Source organism: Hemiscyllium ocellatum, chromosome 14, assembly GCF_020745735.1.
Source record: "Hemiscyllium ocellatum isolate sHemOce1 chromosome 14, sHemOce1.pat.X.cur, whole genome shotgun sequence".
NCBI lineage: Eukaryota > Metazoa > Chordata > Chondrichthyes > Orectolobiformes > Hemiscylliidae > Hemiscyllium > Hemiscyllium ocellatum.
The window spans coordinates 4653572-4678176 of NC_083414.1; the positions used below are offsets into that span (position 1 = coordinate 4653572).

A 24605-nucleotide genomic window follows, 5' to 3' on the forward strand; every position below is an offset into this window, starting at 1 on the left:
ACTGAGCCATTGCCAGCTCTAAAATATCTTTTTTAAAAAAGTGCTTCTGACATGTTAATTTTGACATGGATTACTGTATCAGCAAACCCCGGTGGAGGTTGAGAGATTAATTGTGAGTCTGCATGTGCTCATGTGCAAAGGTGGAATGTTCCCAATGACTAGGGGAGCCCAGAACTAGGGGTCACAGTTTAGGATATGGGGTAGGCCATTCAGGACTGAGAGGTGGAGAAATTTCTTCACCCAGAGTGTGCTGAGCCTGTGAAATTCTCAGCCACAGAAAGTGGTTGAGGTCAAAACATCAGATGCTTTCAAGAAGTAGTTAGTCATAAGCTCCTTGGGTTAAACCAATCAAGTGGAATGGGGAGAAAGCAGGAAGAGGGGACTGAATCAGATGATCACCCATGATCACATTGAATGTGCAAATCAATACTCCTAACGGTTCTGCCTTTGGTTCACTGTATAACTTTCATCTGTACTTGACCTGCCAAAATGCATCACCTCACATTTGTCAGGATTAAACTCCATCTGCCATTTTTCTGCCCATGCCTCCTGTTGTATCCTCTGACAATCCTCCTCACTATGCAACTCCACCAATCTATGCATCGTTTGCAAACTTACTAATTAGACCAGCCATGTTTTTCTCTAAATCATTTATGTAGACCACAAACGGTGACAGCACTGATCCCTGTGGAACACCATTAGTCATAACCCTCCATTCCGGAAAGCATCCATCCACCGCCCCCCTCTGTCTCCTTTCACTATGTTAGTTCTGTATCCATCTTGCCAGCTCACCCTGATACCATGCAACTTCACCTTTTGTACCAGCCTGTCATGAGGGACCTTGTCAAAGTCTTTACTGACCTCCAAGTAGATAACATCAACCGCTTTGCCCTCATCAATCCACTTCATCATCTCCTCAAAAAACTTTATCAAATTAGTGAGACATGACCCGCCTCCCACACAAAAACCATGCTATTTATTGCTAATAAGTTCATTTGCTTCTAAATGTGTGTAGAACTTGTCCCTGAGAATCTTTTCCAATTATTTCCCTACTACCAAAGTGATACTTACAGGTCGGTGATTGCCAGGATTATTCCTGCTACCCTTTTTAAACAGTGGGACAATACTGGCTATTCTCTAGTCCTCTGGGACCTCACCTGTGGCCAAAGAGGATACAAAAGGTGGCTGTCAATGCTCCAGAAATTTGTTTTCTTGTCTCTCTCAATATTCTAGAATAGATCCCATCAGAGCCCAGGGAGTTATCTACCTTTTAAGACAGACAACACCTCTTCCTTTTTAATAGCAACTTGGCTTAGAAACTCAACACTTCCTTCCTTGAGATCATCCTCCACCAATTCCTACTCTTTGGTGAATACCAACACAAAGTATTCATTTAGGACCTCACCTACCTCTTCTGGTTCCACTCACAGATTTGTCCTCAAGTGGGCCAAGCCTTTCCTTGGCTACCCTCTTTCTTTTTATTTATGTATAAAAAGCCTTGAGATTCTCCTTAGTTCTGTTTAACAACTTTTGCTGACCCCTTTTAGCGTTTTTAAATTCCTTGTTTAAGTTCTTTCCTATTTTCCTTATATACTTCAAGGGCTTCATCAGTTCCCATCCTATTAGACCGAGCATATGTTTTGTTTTCTTCTCTCACCAAGGTCATAACATCCAAGGTTCATGCAACTTGCCGCACCTATCGTTCATTCTCACACGAACGTACCTATCCTGAACTCCTATTCAACTGCTGTTTGAAATACTCCTACGTTGGATGTGGATTTACCCTCAAACAGCTGCCTCTAATCAACATTCTCCAGTTCCTGCCCAAAATTGTTATAGGTCACTTTCCCTCAGTTTAACACATTCACCCGAGGACTGCTGTTATCCTTATCGGCGAGTATATTAAAACTCTCGAAAATGCTCCTCCACTAAAAGGTCGCTCACTTGGTCAGGCTCAATTCCCAAAACTAGGTCCAGTATAATCCCATCTCTGGTTGGACTTTACTTATTTGTCAAGAATCCCTCCGGAATTCTTACAAATTCTGCCACATCCAAGCACCTAGCACGTAGTCAGTCCCAATCAATATCGAGAAAGTTAAAATCACCCACCACAGCAACCCTGCTGTTTTTATGTCTTTCCATCATCTATCTACATATTCTCTCCTCCATCTCCCACTGGCTGTTGGGAGACCTATAGAATACCCCAGCATTGTGATTTCACCTTTCCTATTCCTGACTTCTACATTGCCTTACTGCACAAGTCCTCTGATGTATCCTCCATCAATACAACTGTGAGATACTCCTTTATCAGTAAAACAACTCCCCCATGCCTTTTACCCTAAAATTAGACATGCTGCGATTAAGGAAGATTGGTTCACTGACAAGGTGACTGTTGGTGAAAACAAACTTAGTGTTTCCCAAACCTTTTTGTTCTCACCTGCAACTCAAATTTCTAGTAGAGCAAAATACTGTAAGAAAAGATCATAGGGATCTATTATAAATAGATTAGACTTCTGAGTTAAGATCAATGTATCACCGTTATAAAGTGATACTAGTAGACAAACCGTAATTGGTGTCACAAATAGAACTATAGGTATCATTAGTCAGGTCACATGTTAAAAAGATTACATTTGATGAATAGAGTTTAACATTTGACTACCTTCCACTTTCAGGTTGTAAGCTTGCTTGCTGAGGTGGTGGATTTGTTCTCAGACATTTTGTCATCATGCTAGGTAACATCATCAGAAGGTCTCCGGCGAAGTGTTGGTGTTCTGTTCTGCTTGCTATTCCTGCTTCACCAGAGGCTCATAGATGAGGTTGCCTCGATGGTGATGAAACGTCTGAGAACAAATCCACCAACTCAGAGAGCAAACTTACAACCTTATCATGATTGAGTTACAAATCTTCTCCAAAATCTGAAACCTTCCACTTTGTTTGTCTCAACAAAACAAAACTACTGCTTTGTTGCTGTGGGAAGAAAGTTGAAGATGCTGATTTCAATAATTTATTTGGGAAAAAAGTTACGGTGCAAAACTCATTATAGTGATTAGAAAATGACATAATTCAATTTGCATTGATGCACCATCGCCAATGGCAATGCATTAAACAAAATAATTTCATCGCAAGAAAAATAGTCTTACTTCTTGAACTGTTATTTCAAGTTATCATGGGACAATGATTGTGTCACATATTTAAAATAAATTATATTCAGGGAGGATTTGCCAATTACAAACCCGGTCAGAATTTCCTGTGCTCACTAATTGCGCAACAATTTCCATTTTAAAATTTCTAACTTTTAATGTAGTAAAATAACCCAGTAAGCATTAACAAATTGTAAAAAAAAGGACACAAGAAACTATCAGGACACAGGCATTGGCATAGGGCAGCAGAGGAGTTTAGGGAGAGAATTCTACACGGTTGGTCTACATGGCAGCCATAGAGATGTACAGCAGGGAAACAGACCCTTCGGTTCAACCCGTCCATGCCGACCAGATATCCCAACCCAATCTAGTCCCACCTGCCAGCACCCAGCCCATATCCCTCTAAACCCTTCCTAATTATATACCCATCCAAATGTTTCTTAAATGTTGCAATTGTACCAGCCTCCACCACTTCCTCTGGCAGCTCATTCCATACACGTACCACCCTCTGCGTAAAAAAGTTGCCCCATAGGTCTCTTTTATATCTTTCCCCTCTCACCCTAAACCTTTGCCCTCTAGTCTGGACTCCTGACCCCAGGGAAAAGACTTTGCCTATTTACCTTATCCATGCCCCTCATAATTTTGTAAACCACTATAAGGTCACCCCTCAGCCTCCGATGCTCCAGGGAAACAGCCCCAGCCTGCTCAGCCTCTCCGTATAACTCAAATCCTCCAACCCTGGCAACATCCTTGTAAATCTTTTCTGAACCCTTTCAAGTGTCACAACATCCTTCCAATAGGAAGGAGACGAGAATTGTACGCAATATTTCAAGAGTGGCCTAACCAATATCCTGTACAGCTGCAACATGACCTCCCGACTCCTGTTCTCAATACACAGACCAATAAAGGAAAGCATGCCAAACGCCTTCTTCACTATCCTATATACCTGCGACTCCACTTTCAAGGAGCTATGAACCTGCACGCCAAAGTCTCTTTGTTCAGCAACACTCCCTAGGACCTTACCATTAAGTGCATAAGTCCTGCTAGGATTTGCTTTCCCAAAATGGTTAAACAGCGAAATTTGGTGAAGGACAGAAACCGCGACTCTACAAAGGTTTTGGAATGCTCTAGGAGCTTACTGCAATGTTAAGAGGATGACACACACCGAGTGACGGGGTAAAGTGGTGAATATGCAGGAACATGTGCTTATGTTTTGCACATATGGAGTAAATGGAGGAAAGTTCTAACTGAAAACAGCTGGTAGGAAAATACAAAATTACGTTCTGATGAAACTGCAAATCTCCTCCAGGGAAAGCAACAATTCAAAAAGGCCAAACTCTAAAATTTCAGCTTTCCATTGAACAGAAGGCAATATTTTTCCATTTCTCATTCCAGGCACCTTTAGAATAGATTTTGTATTAGGGCTGGTATTATGGTTTATGCATATTCTTTTAAGGAACTGGCCATATAGATCTTACTTAGACACCCCAAGGAGCACAGAATAACAAAATATACCTGTACGGTCAAAAGTCAGACAGAAATAACCCAAACTAACACTCTCTTCTCGGTTTTTATTCCCGTGACATCTGTAAATTACTCAAATAAAGCAAAATACTGAGGAAACTGGAAAGGTGACATGAAAATAGGAAATGCAAAAGAAACTCAGCAGGTCTGGTAGCATTGTCGAGAGAGAAACAGGGTTCAAAAAATTCAAATACAAACCAAAAAGAACTGTGGATGCTGTAAATCATAAGCAAAAACAGATGTTGCTGGAAAAATTCAGCAGCCCTGACCGCATCTGCGAAGATAAATCAGAATTAACATTTCGGGTCCGGTAACCCTTCCTCAGAACTCTTCTTTAGAATGTTCCTATGAGAAGGAGTTAATGAACTGTCTTCTTGATCTACTGAAGCCCTGGACTCACATTGTTGTGGGAGGGAGTTCCAGGATTTTCACCCAGTAACACTTCCTGAATGATATATTTCCAGATCAGGATGCTGAGTGTTTTGGAGAACATCGAACAGTATAGTACAGGCCCTTTGTCCCTCAATATTGTGCTGACCTTCCATCCTACTCAAAAGATCAAACTAAGCCACATACACTATATTTCACTATCATCCATGTGCCTGTCCAAGAGTGGCTTAAATGTCCCTAATGTATCTGACGCTACTACCACTGCTGGCAGTGCATTCCACATACCCACCACTCTATAAAAAACCAACCTCTGACATCTCCCCAATACCTTCCTCCAATCACCTTAAAATTATGCCCCCTTGTGATAGCCATTTCTGCCCTGGGAAAAATTCACTCTTATCTATGCCTCTCATCACCTCGTACACATCTATCAAATCACCTCTCATCCTTCTTTGCTCCAATCAATAAACCCCAAGCTCTCAAACTTTCTTCATAAGACATGCCCTCCAGTCAGGCAGCGTCCTGGTAAATCTTCTCTGCACCCCCTCTAAAGCTTCCACATCCATCCTATAACGAAGCAACCAGAACTGAACACAGTATTCCAAGTGTGGTCTAACCAGGACTTTGCAGAGCTGCAGCACAACCTCGCAGCTTTTAAACTCAGTCCCTCTGTTAATGAAAGCCAACACACCATACTCCTTCTTAACAACGCTATCAACTTGGGTGGCAACTTCGAGGTATCTACAGACCTGGACCCCAAGATCCCTCATGCCCCTTCTATGTCCATTCTTCAGTTCCTTCCTGGCTACCTTGTAACCCTCTAGAGTCCTGTCTAATCCTTGCATCCTAACCTTAAGTAAGCTTCCTTCTTCCTCTTGACTAAACGTTCCATAAACCTAGTCATCTAAGGTTCGTTCACCCTACCACCCTCTCCGTGCCTCAGTGCTGGATAGGTTTGTCCCACTATCAGGAAGTGCTCCCTAAACAATCTTCACATTTCTGTCATGCATTTCCCTAATAACATCTGTTCCCAATTTAGGTGCCCCAGTTCCTGCCTAATAGCATTGTAATTCGTCCTGCCCCAATTATATATTTTCCCATAACGTCTGCTCCTATCCTTCTCCATGGCTTAGTAAAGATTAGGGAGTTGTGGTCACTATTCCCGAAATATCTGACACCTGGCCTAGTTAATTGCTGAGCACCAAATCCAATATGGCCTCCCCTCTAGTCAGCCTAACTACATATCGAGTCAGGAATCTTTCCTGGACATGCCTGACAAAAGCTGCTCTATCCAAACTATTTGTACTATGGAGGTTCCAATCAATATTAGGTAAGTTAAAGTCACCCATGACAACAACCCTGTTACTTCTGCACATTTCCAAAATCTGCCTCCCAACGGGTGTCTCAAAATCTGCCTCTTCGGTCTCTGTTGCTATTAGGAGGCCTGTAGAAAACTCCCAATAAAGTGACGGCTCCTTTCTTGTTTCTGATTTCCACCCTTACTGACCTGTATACTGAAGAACTTGCAGGTGGTAGTGCTCCCATGGACCTGCTCCCCTTATCCTTTTAGTAGGTGCAGATTTAGGAGCCTTGGTGAATTTTTGCTGTGCATCTTGTACAAGGTACATATTGCTGCTGCTGCTGCTGCTGAACGTCTATGGTCGAGGGACTGATTGGCAATGCATGTACAATCAACTGGGTTACTTTGTCCTGAATGGTGTCAAGCTTCTCACGTGTTGTTAGAACTAAACAAGTCGGGAGTATTCCATCACACTCCTGACTAGTGCCTTGTAGATGGTGCTCCAGCCATGGGGAGACAGGTGGTTAGTTAACACGCTGCAGGATTCATAACCCGTTCTTGCATTCACAGCACTATGGAGGACACTCCTTATAAATCTTGCCCAACGTTATGACGACCCTCCGGTTATAATACCACCAGTCATCTCTTTCTAATGAGAGAGAAGCCCTATGGTCTAGTGAGACAATGGCAACTTTATTTTTAACCATAACTAAAGGTAATGTCCACTTAGCCATTATTGTGTCTACACCATTGTTATCCCTTTAATCCATGATTTTCAAGACTTTCAAATTTTTTGTGACAGCTTATCAAATACCTTTTAGGCGCCCATTTATATCAAATGCAAGAGGTGAATTACACAAAGTGAAGATGGGGAAAATACAATTGTAAGCTGAAATATAAATTCTAATCTAACTTGTCCTTGACAACTATGATGATTGAAAAGCAAAACTAACTGCAATTTCTTTTGTAGATAATGTAGGAATTGCTAGGTTGAACAAAAAAAACACAATACAATGATAATCAAGTTACTGACTGAAGCATGGTGATGATGCCTTCAGGTTTTAAGATTATTTTATACTCAACATGCCAAAACCAGAATTTTAAAAAAGGAGAATATTTCATGACTCTAAAACTTTAAACATGACATCCAAGTCCAACGAAATCAAACCAGTTAATGTCTCCTGTTTCTTTCGAAGGTCTAAACTGACTATGCAAAGTAAGATCAAACATGAACTGAGACCAAAGATATTTTCTAGTATTATTTGCTAAGAACTGCATATCTTAGCTCACAGTTATCCTGCGGCTGAAAGACAAACACTGTTTAAAATCTGCTAAATAAACAAATGCAGTATTCCTTTTACACACGAGCAGCCATCTTATTCAGAGTGTAGCCAGCACACTGAATTGTTCTTCATGCGTTACTATGCACACAAGAATGCAGGAAACAGTGTCAGATAAATAAATGCTCAATTCTAGTGAGATCTAAACCATAACATTCTGACGCAATGACAACTTAAATAATCAGATTAGCTCAACAGATAATTGGATGAACCTAGCTCTTTCCCACCTCCCCAAAAGTGAGGGTTAAGAACAGTCAAGGTCAGTGCGATGAAGGTTAGACAAAAGACTGTATCTACTTGAAACTCTAGGACACCTATAACAGTACTGGTACTAGAAGGAGAAACGACTTGAACAAACAGCAAAGGCAATATTTTAGTTTGGGTTCTATTGTAGGTGACAATAATGTAAACAACCCCAGTAACAACCAATTATGATTCTGTGCAGGCAAAGGGGCTTCAGACTTTCTCCCCAAATTTGCAGTGAGATTGTCTACATGAGAATGCTCTACAATTACCTGCACACTAAAGCGCATATTACAAACTTTTAAATTTGTAAAATAAAAGTTGTTCACTGGCAAAGCCAACATTTATCTTCAATTTCTTAAGCTGGTTGGTGGGCTGCCTTCTTGAATATATTAAAAAAAGTGGCAGTTAAAATCAACCACATTGTTGCATGAGGCATAGGCCAGAGTAATTTCCCTCCCTAATGGGTTATCATTAACCAATTTTGCTCTTGTGTGTTCATCATTACTGATGCTACATTCTTAGTTAATTAAAATATAAGGACACCAACTACTATATGCGAATGTATAGTAGGTACCCGTTCTTTTTGAATACATTGTATAGATGGTTTTTCTCTGCTCTGCGTAGTTCCTCTGTGCTGCAGTGTGTGGTGGCTCGTTTAAATAATGTTCTGATGCAGCTTCATTTGTGGACATTGGGATGATTGCTCTGTAGTTCAATATTTGGTCTGCAAACCCACCAACACTAAAAGAGCAGCTAATGAACTTGAAAGACCCTTTACAGACAACAAGCAAAACTAATGTCAATTACAAAATACCGTGCAAGAACTGTAACAAACACTACATTGGACAAACAGGCAGAAAACTAGCCATTACTATACATGAACATCAACTAGCCACAAAACAACATGACCTTCTCTCACTCATATCCTTACGGACAGATAAGGAAGGACACCACTTCGACTGGGACAACACATCCATCCTAGGCCAAGCCAAACAGAGACACGCACGAAAATTCCTGGAAGCATGACATTCCAACTCTATCACCAAACACATTGACTTGGACCCCATTTACCACCCCCTGAAAAAGGAACAGGAAATGATGTCATGACAGGAAATGACATCACAACCCAAGGGAATCCAAACATATAAATAAAAAGCAGGAAACATGAACAGTGCTTTGTCCGGAGGCTCACTGAAGATGTTACCTAATACGGTGACGACATGTCTGAAAATGAACCTTCCAGCTCAGCCACCCCCAGAAGATTCACTCACTGAGCTACAGATCTTCTTAATACTTGCTCACAGAGCTAAACAATCTTGTAATTCAAGGATCAGATCAAAGCTCTGCAGTCCTACCATATCCAGTTGTGAATGGTGTTGGATAATTCCCAAATGGGAGGAGGAGAAACTGCTAAACCCAAGTCTTCAATAATTGCTGAGTCAACATCAGAGCAAAATATATTTGCAACCCCATCTACAGCAAGAGGTACTGACTGGATGATCCAATATGGCCTCCTCCTGATGTGTCAAGCTTCACAGATGCCACTCTTCAGTGAATTTAACATATTTCTATTTACACTAGCTACAACAAACCATTTACAAGGATGTTGCCAGGGTTGGAGGATTTGAGCTATAGGGAGAAGTTGGATAGGCAAGTCTGTTTTCCCTGGAGCTTTGGAGGCTGAGGGGTGACCTTGTAGAGGTTTATATAATCATTCGGGGCATAGATAGGGTAAAAAGACAGTCTTTTCTCTGGTGTGGGGAGACCAGAACTAGAGGGCATAGGTTTACGGTGAGAGGGGGAAGATGTAAAAGAGACGTAAAGGGCAACGTTTTCACTCAGAGGGTGGTACGTGTATGGAATGAGTTACCAGAGGAAGTGGTGGAGGCTGGTACAACTGCAACATCTAAAAGATATCTGGATAGGTATATGAATAAGGAGGGTTTGGAGGGATATGGGCCTGGTGTTGGCAAGTAAGACTAGACTGGGTTGGGATATCTGGTCAGCATGGACGAGTTGGACCAAAGGGTCTGTTTCCGTGCTGTACATCTCTATGACAATGACATATTGGGCGGCACGGTGGCACAGTGGTTAGCACTGTTGCCTCACAGAGCCTGAGACCCGGGTTCAATTCCCGACTCAGGCGACAGACTGTGTGGAGTTTGCACGTTCTCCCCGTGTCTGCGTGGGTTTCCTCCGGGTGCTCTGGTTTCCTCCCACAGTCCAAAGATGTGCGGGTCAGGTGAAATGGCCATGCTAAATTGCCCGTAGTGTTAGGTATGGGGTAAATGTAGGGGTATGGGTAGGCTGCGCTTTGGCGGGTCGGTGTGGACTTGGTGGGCTGAAGGGCCTGTTTCCACATGTAAGTAATCTAATCTAAAAAACTTCCTCACTGAAAAAAGTGCACGCACTCTAGAACCAGTTGCAGCTCTAGCCTAGCCATTCCAGTACAATGACAACACTAGCATCTACCCAACAATATGGCAAATGGTTCAGATATATCCTGTCCATATTAAGCAGGAAAAATCCCATCCAGCCAATCAATGCAATACATTAATTTATTCTTGATCAACAGTAACGCTATCAAGTGACACATACATAGTAATAAGCTGCACATAGATACTGCCTGGGCCACTTAGTTCCTGATTTCGATAAATTGGTCACTGTCATCTGGACAATAGCCACAGAACAAGCTGGACTGCTATTAAAACCCTTGACAGTTTCAACAATAATCTTCAAGCAAAATAAAAACTTGATAGCCCTAGACTGTTTGGCCTACAGATGACATAACTATGTTCTGTTCACGGTTGGCTCACAATGACCTCTGAAGTGGCCTTTGCAAGTTAGGGCGGCCAACAAAAGGGTCATTGACTTAATCCAGAGAAGGAACAACATACAAACCCCTAGTTAGGGAAAGTAGGATACTGAGTTTAAACTATTAAGATAAAAAAACATGCATTGCTCTAGTGCTTTTTATAACATCTGGAATCTCCTTAGCACTTTCCAAGCACTGAAATACCTAAGTGCAACAACTGCTGTAATTACACAAATTACAGAACTTAAACAGTGGCAAACAAAGGTGATGTTTAAATCTTTTACATACCAATTTGAAAATGCAATGTGTTTTTGAGATTTTGGCAGAGAGGTAAAAATTAGTCATAGCACTAGGACGAACCTTCCTGCTCTTCTTTGAAATGGCAATTATAGAAATCTTCACGTCTCTGTGAACAGGATAATGTCCATTTCTTATTTTTCTGTACTTTTGATTGTGGATTGAAATGGGAAAAGAACACTTTAAAATCTTTTGAAGGATTGTTGCACATTGTAAAACTCATCTAACACTTAAGTTGTGTGTGTGTGTGTGTGTGTGTGTGGGGGGGGGGGGGGGGGGGGGGGAAAGTCATGCAGTGCAGGTAGTCTGCAAAGAAGCTGGAGCCAAGTAACCAATGACAACGGTCTTTCACCTGCCAACAACTACGTGATTGCCTCCCAGTGAGCAACTTAGGGATCAGAGTGTTTGAAAGAAGCCATCAGAATTCCATAAGGGGAGCAGCAATTGCTTTTCTCTGCAGTAAAGACAACCTTAAGCTTGAAGATAGCCAATTTATTTTGCCATCAGTTGTTGTAAGCTTTGGCTTTTAACCAGTAGGCCAGAAGTTTTGTACGTGAACCAGCCAAAAATGTCTGCACTCATGCGCATGTCTTTAAGGAAGGAGAATCAGGAAGCAGCATTTACTGACAAGCAAAAAGGACCATATCAGCAAACTATGTGAACAGAAACCATTCCAACTGCTTCCCCAGTTTCTGTCTCTCTGCCCATCATACTTGCTTTATGTTTCTGATTGTGCACATGCAAGTGTAAGGGGAGCTTGAAAAGCAAGTTAACTAGTCAAGATATATAAATGCCAATCGTTCATACTAGTTTCTCTTTAGCTGGACTCTATTTACTTGTAATAAATAATTATTCCTGTCAAGTACACAAACTTGGCCCATGCTTTCAGTCAACCTGGGCCTAAAAGACAGTAAATTGAGGGATTTTGCACACTCTTCAAAATCTTAACAATGACTCCTGAAGTTTGATTTTCAGCACACTCGTCAATTTGAAATGCAGTACCTTCAATAGTGCTGCACTTCTCAACAGAACAGTAGAAGTGTCAGCCTAGATTTCATGTCAAGTCTCTGAGGTTGGGCTTGAACTCGAAAACATCAAGTGTTACTAACAACCATACCATTAATGGTGGTTCAAAAGGTGAAGAATAGAGTATTTGGGATACTTTCCGCTGTCTTTCCCCACCATGTCTCATCCTCTCACCAAACCCTCAGCGAACTGGGGAGGGGACTGCAATCTGAAATTCACACTTCTTCAAATGATAAGCTGTCGTCATTAAAAAAAAATACAATTATAATGGAAGTGCAACAAAGTGACTAGAAGAGGAAAAGATGATACTTAGCAAGATGGGGTAAAAGTAAATAGGAGAAAGTGAGGACTGCAGATGCTGGAGATGAGAGCTGAAAAAAGTGTTGCTGGAAAAGCGCAGGTCAGGCAGCATCCAAGGAGCAGGAGAATTGACGTTTTGGGCATAAGCCCTTCTTCAGGAATGAGGAGTAGAAGTAAATAGACAACTTCACAATTTAAAAGGGCCAGCAACAGCTTTGGGACAGGGTAAACTGATGAAACAATCAGAGATACAGGGAAGTTTAAAATTGGACTGAAGAACAAATTTTAATGTAAACAAAATAACATTGCACCCTGGGTTTTGAAATTGTTCATAGGAGTTATTCGACGGTAAATCACAAGGAGACCATGCAGCAAGGTAATATAATTACAACATTGAAACTTGTACAGGTGAAAATTCTTAGCAATTGCTACGCTGATATTTATAACTGGGGTGGTGGTGGGGGAGGCAAAAAAGCACATGGCAATCTGACAGGGCTGTTACAAGTTAACTTTATATTTCTAGGAGGCTCTGCTGATTGAAGAAAACGTAACTAAAAACAAAATGGTTGGCCTACATATTGGAACTCGTAGTGCAATAATTAAATATTGCTGAAAATGTGTTGCTGGAAAAGCGCAGCAGGTCAGGCAGCATCCAAGGAGCAGGAGAGTCGACGTTTTGGGCATGAGCCTTTCTTCAAGAATGAAGAAGGGCTCATGCCCGAAATGTCGAATTCCTGCTCCTTGGATGCTGCCTGACCTGCTGCGCTTTTCCAGCAACACATGTTCAGCTCTGATCTTCAGCATCTGCAGTTCTCACTTTCTCCTAGAATAATTAAATATTGCCAAAAATGATATGCTGAAGCTTTTGATCTTTTACTCATCAGGACCAGAACAAGAATGCCAAATTTCAAACAATCACTTGCATCACAGGGAAACAGAGTGCTGATTAGTTGGCAAGCGAACGATGATTAGCAGAGGTGTTGCCATGGAGAACGTAATGAGGAATGACAGACTCCACAAGCTCCTGGATATTTTTTAGAAGTGCAAAGCTTAAATACAATCCTTTTGTTCGCAGAGACCAATCAGCAATCTTATCACTGTGGTACAATTGTTGTGATCATTTGAAATTTGACATTCTTGCATTTGCTCTGAGAAATACAAGAGCCTTCAACAACATTTCTCTTTGTCTTGATCTCAAATTTCAAAAGGGTATGAGCCATAACCTGAAAATATCAACATTTTCAGAAAATGCCTGCATTAAGTTCCAAGCAACATTGTCAACAAAAAGACCCGTATAGGAATTGCAAGACAACTCAGTGAGAGTCTACTGCCACTGTTTTCAGTTCATTATTGTAATGAAGCAAGCTGAACTCAGCTTGAAAATACACCATCACGCCTCATACTGCGTCATTCCTCTATTGATCATAGGATCTTACCACATAGTGAGTATTCATTCGAAACATAATGGCTGTTTTCTCTATAAAACAGCTATCCAAGCATCCCACTTCACTCCTGCTCTTCCCACTTAGTAGGTTTTCCTTATTCAAGGATCTACTTGTTCCCTTCTGAATATTATTAATGAATCTTCTTCCAAAATGCTTTAAATGAAAATGTATTTCAGATCACAACTGCAGTGTAAATACTAATTCTCCCTCAGGTTACCTCTGGCTCTCTTGCCAATTAATTTATCTGTATCTTTCTATATTGGCAGGAGTGTTTATCACTAGTTCATCCTCTGTCAAGACTGCTCACAATTTTGAAATTGTCAAATCCTTCCTTAACCTTTTCCTCTCCAGAAAGAACTAATTAGTTTCTTTGATCTACTCCCTTCCAAAATTGGGGACTGCAGAATTGAATTTAATACTCTGGAGTAAAAAAAATGGCGCTGGAAAAGCACAGGCAGCATCCAAGGTGCAGAAGAATCGACGATTCAGACATAAATCCTTCATCAGCAACGTGGGGATTGGGCAGGCAGAGGAGAAGGGGGCTGAGAAATAAATAGGAGAATGGGGCTGGGATGGGGGAGAGAAGGTAGCTGGGAAGGTGGATGCAGGTGGGGGGGGGGGGGGGTGCAATTATGATAGGTGGGAAGGAAGATACACAGGTGGGACAGGTCAAGAGGGTGGTGCTGAGTTGGAGGTTTGGATCTGAGATGAGGAGATTTGGAAACTAGTGAAGTTGACGTAGATGCCATGTGATTGAAGAGTTCCAAGGTAGAAGATGAGGCGTTCTTCCTCCAGTTGTCAGGTGGCTTGGACTCACCCTAAGCTACAGGGTGGTACGGTTGTTGAGTGAATGTGACCAGACATGTTCCCTGTATGCACCACGAGTTGGTGTTCTGTCCCCCAATATAGAGAAACCACATCAAAAGTAACAGACACAGTAAATGAGAATGTGCAGGAATTTCTCTGCCGGGTGTGAAAAGATCCTTTGGGGCCTCGGATCCTTGGATGCCTTCATGATGAAGGGCTTATGCCCGAAACGTCGAATTTCCTGTTCCTTGGATGCTGCCTGACCTGCTGCGCTTTTCCAGCAACACATTTTCAGCTTTAACACGCTTGCCTTCATTACTCAGATCTTTGAGTATTAAAGTTGGGACATCACGTTGAGCTTGGATAGGTCTTTGGAGAGGCCTCTTTTGCAGAAGCGTGTGCAGTTTAGGTCATCATGCTACAGGAAAGATATTATTAAATGTAGAAAATATTTACCAGGATGTTTCTTGTAATGGAGGGCTTGAGTTATAAAAGTTTGCTGGATAGGCTGGGATTTGTTTCATTGGTGGGGGTGGGGGGGGGGGGGGGTTGACTTATGGAGGTTTATAAAATCAGGAGAGGCATAGATAAGGTGAATAGCAAGGTCATTTTCTCTAGGGTATGGTGGAGATGGTGATGCTACAGAAGAGGAAGGTGATCGTGGTCAAAAAGAATACAGACATATTACATATGGTCTTGTCCAGCTTCAGAAAGCAATCAAGGACACTTAGACCATCCAACTCATCTAGTCTGGTTCACTATTTGATCATGGCTGATGTTTCTCAACCCCATTCTCCTGCCTTCTCCTTGTAACCCTTGATCCCTTTACTAATCAAGAACACATTTCTTAAAGACACAGAATGACTTGGCCTCCACAGCATTCTACAGTAATGAGCTCCACAGATTCACCACCCTCTGGCTGAAGAAATGCCTCATCGCAGTTCTAAAGAGTCGTCCCTTCACTGAGGCTGTGCCTACTCTCTCTGACTAGCGAAAACATCTTCTCCACGCCCATTATGTTCAGGTGTCTCAGTTTACTTTAAGTTACAATGAGATCCCCCTCATCCTTCTAAACTCAGAGTACAGAGCCACTGTTCTCAACCACTCCTCATGTGACAAGCCCTTTATCCCAGACGTCTTTCTTGTAGGGCTCCTTTGGAACCCTGCAACGTCAATACATTCTTCCTTAGATGCAGGGACCAAAACAGGTCACGATATTTCAAATGCAGTCTGAGCAGAGCCTTATATATTCAAAGTTTGTGAGAAGATTTGTAGCTCGGGTGCTCGTTGTTGTGGTTCTGTTCACTGAGCTGGGAATTTGTGTTGCAGACGTTTCGTCCCCTGTCTAGGTGACATCCTCAGTGCTTGGGAGCCTCCTGTGAAGCCTTATGTAGCCTCAGCAGCCTATCCCTGCTCGTGTGTTCAAGCTCTCTTGAAATGAATGCTGATATTGCACTTGCTTTAACTGCCAGCTTAAGAAAATCCTGAACAGGAATAAGCTCCAGTTTTCTAAAGCCTTTGCCCCCATTTCGCAAATAATCTACGCTTCTATTCTTTCTACCAAAGTGCACAGCCTCACACTTTCCTACACTTGATTCCATCTTTCACTTCTTTGCCTGCTCCCTGAGCCAGTTCAAGTTCTTCTGCAGCCTCCTCCTTATTACAATCTGTTCTCCCAGCTACCCTTGTATCATCTGCAAACGTCGCAAAAAAGCTGTCAGTCCTTCCTCCGGACCCTTTAATTTATAATGTGAACAGTTGTGGTTCCAATATTGACCCCTGCAGAACTCCTCTCGTCAACGGCTGCCATTATGCAAAAGACTCTTTTATCCCGACTCTCTGCCTTCTGCCAGTCAGCCAATCCTCTATCCATGCCAATACTTTGCCTCTAACACTATATGATTATTGTAATAGTGCGTTTCTTACATGTCTTTTCTATTTCCTGACGTATTTTCTGTTCCACATCCTGACTACTGCTGGGAGACCTGCACACAACTCCCATATAGAACTTCTTTTTCTTTTGCAGCTCCTCAACTCTATGCACATAGATTCTGTGCTTTCCAACTCTGTATAAATACATGCTATCGAAATAAATTTCTTACTAGCAAAGGCAACCCCACCCCTTTGCCTGTCCTTTCGATGGGACATGTACCCTTGGATAGTTAGTTCTCAGTCCTGATTCCCCTGCAGCCACATCTCTGATGCCCATAATCGTACCCATCAATTTCAATCTGCACTAAAAGCTCATTCGTTTTGTTTTGTATGCAGTGTAGATTAAGTACAACACCTTCTGCTTATCTGCTATACCTGAAGTTACATTCCTGAGCTTTTTCAAACTCTCTGCCCTATTACCTGTTCTGGAAACTAATAACCTCTGCGAAGCCCCCCCCAACTACACCTTTAACTTTATCCATAATTTTCCCAGCAACTGATCCCATTGTTAAGTTAAGAACCCTATCCACGCAATTCACCAAGACTCTGGTCCCAGTATGTTTCAGGTGGAGTCCATTGCATTGGAACTGCTCCCTCTTTCCACAGTAATGGTGCCAAGACATCACGAATTCAAACTTGTTTCTCCCAAGCATTTGCTGAAAATGTGTTGCTGGTTAAAGCACAGCAGGTTAGGCAGCATCCTAGGAACAGGAAATTCGACGTTTCGGGCCACAGTCCTTCATCAGGAATGAGAAGAGTGTGCCAGGCAGGCTAAGATAAAAGGTAGGGGGGAGGGACTTGGGGGAGTGGCGATGGAGATGTGATAGGTGGAAGGAGGTCAAGGTGAGGGTGATAGGCTGGAGTGGGGTGGGGGCGGAGAGGTCAAGAAGAAGATTGCAGGTTAGGAGGGCGGTGCTGAGTTGAGGGAACTGACTGAGACAAGGTGGGGGGAGGGGAAATGAGGAAACTGGAGAAATCTGAGTTCATTCCTTGTGGTTGGAGGGTTCCCAGGCGGAAGATGAGGCGCTCTTCCTCCAATCGTCGTGTTGTTATGTTCTGCCGATGGAGGAGTCCAAGGACCTGCATGTCCTCAGTGGAGTGGGAGGGAGAGTTAAAGTGTTGAGCCACGGGGTGGTTGGGTTGGTTGGTCCGGGCGCCCCAGAGGTGTTCCCTGAAGCGTTCCGCAAGTAGGCGGCCTGTCTCCCCAATATAGAGGAGGCCACATCGGGTGCAGCGGATGCAATAGACGATGTGTGTGGAGGTGCAGGTGAATTTGTGGCGGATATGGAAGGATCCCTTGGGGCCTTGGAGAGAAGTAAGGGAGGAGGTGTGGGCGCAAGTTTTACATTTCCTGCGGTTGCAGGGGAAGGTGCCGGGAGTGGAGGTTGGGTTGGTGGGGGTGTGTGGACCTGACGAGGGAGTCACGAAGGGAGTGGTTTTTGCGGAACGCTGATAGGGGAGGGGAGGGAAATATATCCCTGGTGGTGGGGTCCGTTTGGAGGTGGCGGAAATGACGGCGGATGATACGCTGTATACGGAGGTTGGTGGCGGTTGGAGGAGCGGGGCTCATGGGCGGAGGAGCGGGAAGTGGAGGAGATACGGTGGAGGGCATCGTCGATCACGTCTGGGGGGAATCTGCGGTCTTTGAAGAAGGAGGCCATCTGGGCTGTACGGTATTGGAACTGGTCCTCCTGGGAGCAGATGCGGCGGAGACGAAGGAATTGGGAATAAGGGATGGCATTTTTACAGCGGGCAGGGTGGGAGGAGGTGTAGTCCAGGTAGCTGTGGGAGTCAGTCGGTTTATAGTAGATGGCTGTGTTGAGTCGGTCGCCCGAGATAGAAATGGAAAGGTCTAGGAAGGGGAGGGAGGAGTCTGAGACAGTCCAGGTGAATTTGAGGTCGGGATGGAAGGTGTTGGTAAAGTGGATGAACTGTTCAACCTCCTCGTGGGAGCACGAGGCAGCGCCGATACAGTCATCGATGTAGCGGAGGAAAAGGTGGGGGGGTGGTGCCAGTGTAGTTGCGGAAGATGGACTGTTCCACATATCCTATGAAGAGACAGGCATAGCTGGGGCCCATGCGGGTGCCCATGGCAACTCCTTTAGTTTGGAGGAAGTGGGAGGATTGGAAAGAGAAGTTATTCAGGGTGAGGACCAGTTCAGTCAGTCGAAGGAGGGTGTCAGTGGAAGGGTACTGGTTGGTGCGGCGGGAAAGGAAGAAGCGGAGGGCTTTGAGTCCTTTGTGATGGGGGTTGGAGGTGTACAGGGACTGGATGTCCATCGTGAAGATAAGGCGTTGGGGACCGGGGAAGCGAAAATCATGGAAGAGGTGGAGGGCGTGGGTGGTGTCCCGTACGTAGGTGGGGAGTTCTTGGACTAAAGGGGACAGAACCGTGTCGAGGTACGCGGAGATGAGTTCGGTGGGGCAGGAGCAGGCTGAAACAATGGGTCGGCCGGGGCAGTCAGGTTTGTGGATTTTGGGCAGGAGGTAGAAACGGGCGGTGCGGGGTTGTGGGAATATGAGGTTGGAGGCGATGGATGGGAGATCCCCTGAGGTGATGAGGTTATAGATGGTCTGGGAGATGATAGTTTGGTGGTGGGAGGTGGGGTCATGGTCAAGGGGGCGATAAGAGGAGGCGTCCGCGAGCTGGCGTTTGGCCTCAGCGGTATAAAGGTCGGAGCGCCAAACTACTACCGCGCCTCCCTTGTCTGTCGGTTTGATGGTGAGGTTGGAGTTGGAGCTGAGGCAGTGGAGGGCTGCACGTTCTGAGGGTGAGAGGTTGGAGTGGGTGAGAGGGATAGACAGTTTGGGTCGGTTAATGTCGCGGCGGCAGTTGGCTATAAATAGATCCGAGGGCGGGTAAGAGGCCAGCATGGGGTGTCCAGGTGGATGGGGGGTGTTGGAGCCGGGGGAAGGGGTCGTCAGGGGGTGGGCGAGAATCTTGGTTGTAAAAGTAGGCACGGAGGCGAAGGCGGCGGAAGAATTGTTCAATATCTCACCGAACTCATCTCCGCGTACCTTGACACGGTTCTGTCCCCTTTAGTCCAAGAACTCCCCACCTACGTTCGGGACACCACCCACGCCTTATTTTCACTAAGGACATCCAGTCCCTGTACACCTCCACCCCCCATCACGAAGGACTTAAAGCCCTCCGCTTCTTCCTTTCCCGCCGCACCAACCAGTACCCTTCCACTGACACCCTCCTTCGACTGACTGAACTGGTCCTCACCCTGAATAACTTCTCTTTCCAATCCTCCCACTTCCGCCAAACTAAAGGAGTTGCCATGGGCACCCGCATGGGCCCCAGCTATGCCTGTCTCTTCGTAGGATATGTGGAACAGTCCATCTTCCGCAATACACTGGCACCACCCCCCACCTTTTCCTCCGCTACATCGATGACTGTATCGCCGCTGCCTCGTGCTCCCACGAGGAGGTTGAACAGTTCATCCACTTTACCAACACCTTCCATCCCGACCTCAAATTCACCTGGACTGTCTCAGACTCCTCCCTCCCCTTCCTAGACCTTTCCATTTCTATCTAGGCGACCAAATCAACACAGACATCTACTATAAACCGACTGACTCCCACAGCTACCTGGACTACACCTCCTCTCACCCTGCCCCCTGTAAAAACGCCATCCCTTATTCCCAATTCCTTCGTCTCCGCCGCATCTGCTCCCAGGAGGACCAGTTCCAATACCGTACAGCCCAGATGGCCTCTTTCTTCAAAGACCGCAGATTCCCCCCAGACGTGATCGACGATGCCCTCCACCGCATCTCCTCCACTTCCCGCTCCTCCGCCCTTGAGCCCCGCCCCTCCAACTGCCACCAGGACAAAACCCCACTGGTTCTCACCAACCACCCCACCAATCTCCGTATACAGCGTATCATCTGCCGTCATTTCCGCCACCTCCAAACGGACCCCACCACCAGGGATATATTTCCCTCCCCTCCCCTATCAGCTTTCCGCAAAGACCACTCCCTTCGTGACTCCCTCGTCAGGTCCACACCCCCCACCAACCCAACCTCCACTCCCGGCACCTTCCCCTGCAACCGCAGGAAATGTAAAACTTGCGCCCACACCTCCTCCCTTACTTCTCTCCAAGGCCCCAAGGGATCCTTCCATATCTGCCACAAATTCACCTGCACCTCCACACACATCATCTATTGCATCCGCTGCACCCGATGTGGCCTCCTCTATATTGGGGAGACGGGCCACCTACTGGGGTGCCCGGACCAACCAACCCAACCACCCCGTGGCTCAACACTTTAACTCTCCCTCCCACTCCACCGAGGACATGCAGGTCCTTGGACTCCTCCATCGGCAGAACATAACAACAGGACGGTTGGAGGAAGAGCGCCTCATCTTCCGCCTGGAAACCCTCCAACCACAAGGAATGAACTCAGATTTCTCCAGTTTCCTCATTTCCCCTCCCCCCACCTTGTCTCAGTCAGTTCCCTCAACTCAGCACCGCCCTCCTAACCTGCAATCTTCTTCTTGACCCGTCTGCCCCCACCCCACTCCGGCCTATCACCCTCACCTTGACCTCCTTCCACCTATCACATCTCCATCGCCCCTCCCCCAAGTCCCTGCTCCCTACCTTTTATCTTAGCCTGCCTGGCACACTCTCCTCATTCCTGATGAAGGGCTCTGGCCCGAAACGTCGAATTTCCTGTTCCTAGGATGCTGCCTAACCTGCTGTGCTTTAACCAGCAACACATTTTCAGCCCTGATCTCCAGCATCTGCAGACCTCACTTTTTACTCTCCCAATCATTTACCTCTTTAGTAGTTGTCGACTATGTGCCAATTACCTTGTGGTTTAGGTAGTAATCTAGAGATTACAACCTTTTTGGTTCTGCTTTTTAAAATTTATTCCCTAGCTACTCATATTAGCTCAGCAGAACCACTTTCCTGGTCTATTTATATCACGAGAGGGATGAAGTCAGCATGGGTATGATATTTACATACACCAACAACAACCCTGTGTTTTGCTACACATCTCTAATTTGGAAAACACCTTCACAACTAAGGGCAGATTATCACCAACTCACAACCCAAGGAAAGGTCCGGATTAATGCCTTTTTGGCTCTTACAGTTTCAGCATCTTACAACTTGCACAATTTGACTTGGTAGGAAATAAAATTCAGCAAGACTTTTAACTTCTAATCTGGATTCCAGCTTTTAAAACTTCTATGATAAAGGTTTTTATAATCAAATGCATTACCTACATATAAGTAGGAGGGAAAGTCAGACACTTGGTAGGAAAGGGTATGTGGGTTTCAGGGAGAAGGGGCTGCATAAATTGACCCGAGTCTCCGTAGCTCTAGCCATACAAAATAAATTAACAATTCATGTTCACTTGTGCTGTCATCAATGCCACGATCTTAAAAATGATTCACTTTGGTGTATTGTTTTGTGCTGCCAAAGACCCATGTAAAGAGCTGTTCATGAAAAACTGCAAATGTTTGTGTAACTTCGACAGTAAGGATCAATTGGCATGAACTGGGACGATGAGAAATTAATTGCAACTTGTAGTAATAAGCTCTTATTTAGAGCATCTTCAGAAGCAATGCAATAATATTTATGCGTAGGAATATTAAGCTAACTATTTAAAAAAAACATATTTAGACGGTAGCACAGAGGAACTGAATTAGCCCCTACATAACACATCATACAAAAGCTCGAATGAGGCAACTTTAAAAGGAGATGAAAAACCAAATCGAGCATTCAAACAAAAACCCTTCAGCAACTGTGGATACCACACCGACTGCAATAAGCTTAATAAAACCAACCAACCAAATATCCCAACGCGCGTTAACAATACTGCAATGTGAATGTTGGAACTCGCTCAACGAAAACAAAAATCTGAAAACAGTGCGAGATTAATATCTATCGCATGGAGGGGGGCGGGGGGGAGAGAGGAAAAAACAGCGAAAACAAAAAAAAGGTTAAAATGATGCATCAGATTTTTTAAAAAAGGTTCAAAAGGTAAGGAGGATTAGATTTCAAAATTGTGTGTGTGTTTTTTTCCCGGCTTCCTTTATTGCAGGAGGATGTTGAAATGCCTTTTAAAACCTCCCTGGACACATGATGAAGCTTTAGAAGCTCCTTCCCCTGACAACCGATCAGAAATGGCGCCCTGTTTGTACACATTACACAGAGAGAGGAAAACACTGCCACTGGGAAGGGAAATAAAACACAGACTCGGCACAGCAAACATTTACTTTAAAAGGTGGTGGGGCAACAAAACGGGTCGGGTTTCTTTTATTCGATAAAAACCATTAGAGACCCGCCTCACACCGAAATAGAAGGCGGCACACTGACGGCCGGGCGCCGCCATGTTGCGTTCCCGTGACAAACGGAACCGGCGGGAAAGAGGGTTTGACATTTCTCAATAAATTAATGAACAAATCCAACCCCTGGGGCTTCCCTCTGCCGTGAGAATCCCTGAGAATGGGGCAAACAAGGAGGAAAAAAAACCTGCGCAGAGACGCGCAACAAATACCAATTCTCGATATTGCGCGGACTGCCGTGTAGCAGACACCAAAGCGGGCAGTTTATTTTCCCTCAGGAGGGGACAAACAATTCACGGGAATCGCCTCAGGCCGACATTTACCTCAGGATGTGTTTATTAAATTTACAGGGAGGGGGGGCAGATATTATTTTCTTCCCTGAAGTAAACCGTTATAATAATTGTTATTACTGGAGGGTGTGAGGGGGGGGAAGGGGGGAGAGATTTGGCGCCAAAAGGCGCGCTCCGGACGGTGCGGCGGCCATTTTGAGGCGGACCCCGGGGGAGGGGCAGAGCGGCAGCGGCTGGATTCAGTCCGCCGCCCGGTCCGTGTGCGGGTGGAGGTGTGTGTGTGTGTGTCTCCCTCTCTGTATATTTCGGCCTCTCTGCCCCCCCCCCCCCTCTCCAGCTTCTCACCCTTCCCACTTTCCTCACCCATTTCCCTCCCACCATTTCTCTCTCTCTCTCTGCCGCCATTTTGGCAGCGATGGCCCGGCGCGCGCGCGCACTCGCCCCTTTCCAAACCCCCCGCCCCTCCTCCTCCTCCTCCTCCCACGTCTGTTGTCCGGAAGGTGGGGGTTGGGAGGGAGAGGAGCTGCTGAAGGCAGACGCGAGTTGCGAGAAGAAAACACATCACGGGCTATATCGTCACTTATTTGTATCTACCTGAATTGTAAACGTGCAGCTCGTCCACGATCCCTTCGTTGCCCCCGCCGAAAACAACCATCAGCTCTTTGATAGAGACGGCGCGATGGCCGTGGCGAGGCCGGGGGACCGGCCCGCTCGAGTTGGTTACGCGCTTCCATTTCAGTATGGGAGCCGCCATCTTGGCGCCGCTTTCCCCGAAAAGGCGGCGGGCGAAGAAGAACGGAGCCCGGATGTTGTCAGCGCAGGACCCTTCCCCACTGACAAGACCCACGATCAGGGCTGTCCTAATCGCCCGCCTGCAACACTTCGCCCGGAGAACTATTCCCGTCGAATCCTCTGTCCTTACTGCTTTCTCTTAAATTAAAAATAAACATTTTCGTACGAGTTTAAAAGCCTTATTGAGGCAGCGTTCACTTTCTTATGGCAGGTTCCTTTTTTCTCCGCAGGCAAACATTCCGGACAACTAAACACTGGCGGGGTTGGTACGGTGGCATACCCGGATGTCACACAGGACCCCCCCCCACCCCCAGGGTGGGGTTTGGAGGATTTCTGTCTTTTTTTTGGCGGTGGTCTCACGTGGGTGAAAAATAATGTTCTTCTAAGTTGTAGATTTTATAAGCCCAGTCATATTGTGAAAATAACACGAATTGAACAATAATTCAGTGACAGGCAATTTCTGCAGACACCGAAAGACAAGTGATGAATCCCCGGATGATCGAAATACCAAATAGGGAAAGACAGCAGAATATATATATATATATATTTAAAATCCAAATAATTTAAACATAAATAAAGTTTTAAAGACGGCTCTACTAAGTACGAGTTCCAGTGAAAATGTTTCTTGATAGATTAGGCTAATACATTAGCCACCTATAAAAAGGCT

The 24605-nt window shown here is 44.9% G+C and overlaps 1 protein-coding gene across 1 annotated transcript in view; it reads right to left on the reverse strand.

Annotated features, from left to right (window-relative positions):
• LOC132822224 (host cell factor 1-like) overlaps positions 1-24075 on the reverse strand; it is a 115759-nt gene extending 91684 nt beyond the window's left edge. The window contains exon 1 of the mRNA XM_060835325.1: positions 23741-24075. Coding sequence (XP_060691308.1) covers positions 23741-23900 — 160 coding nt within the window. The 5' untranslated portion in view covers positions 23901-24075. The remainder of the gene's footprint in view (positions 1-23740) is intronic.
• Positions 24076-24605: the final 530 nt, after the last annotated feature.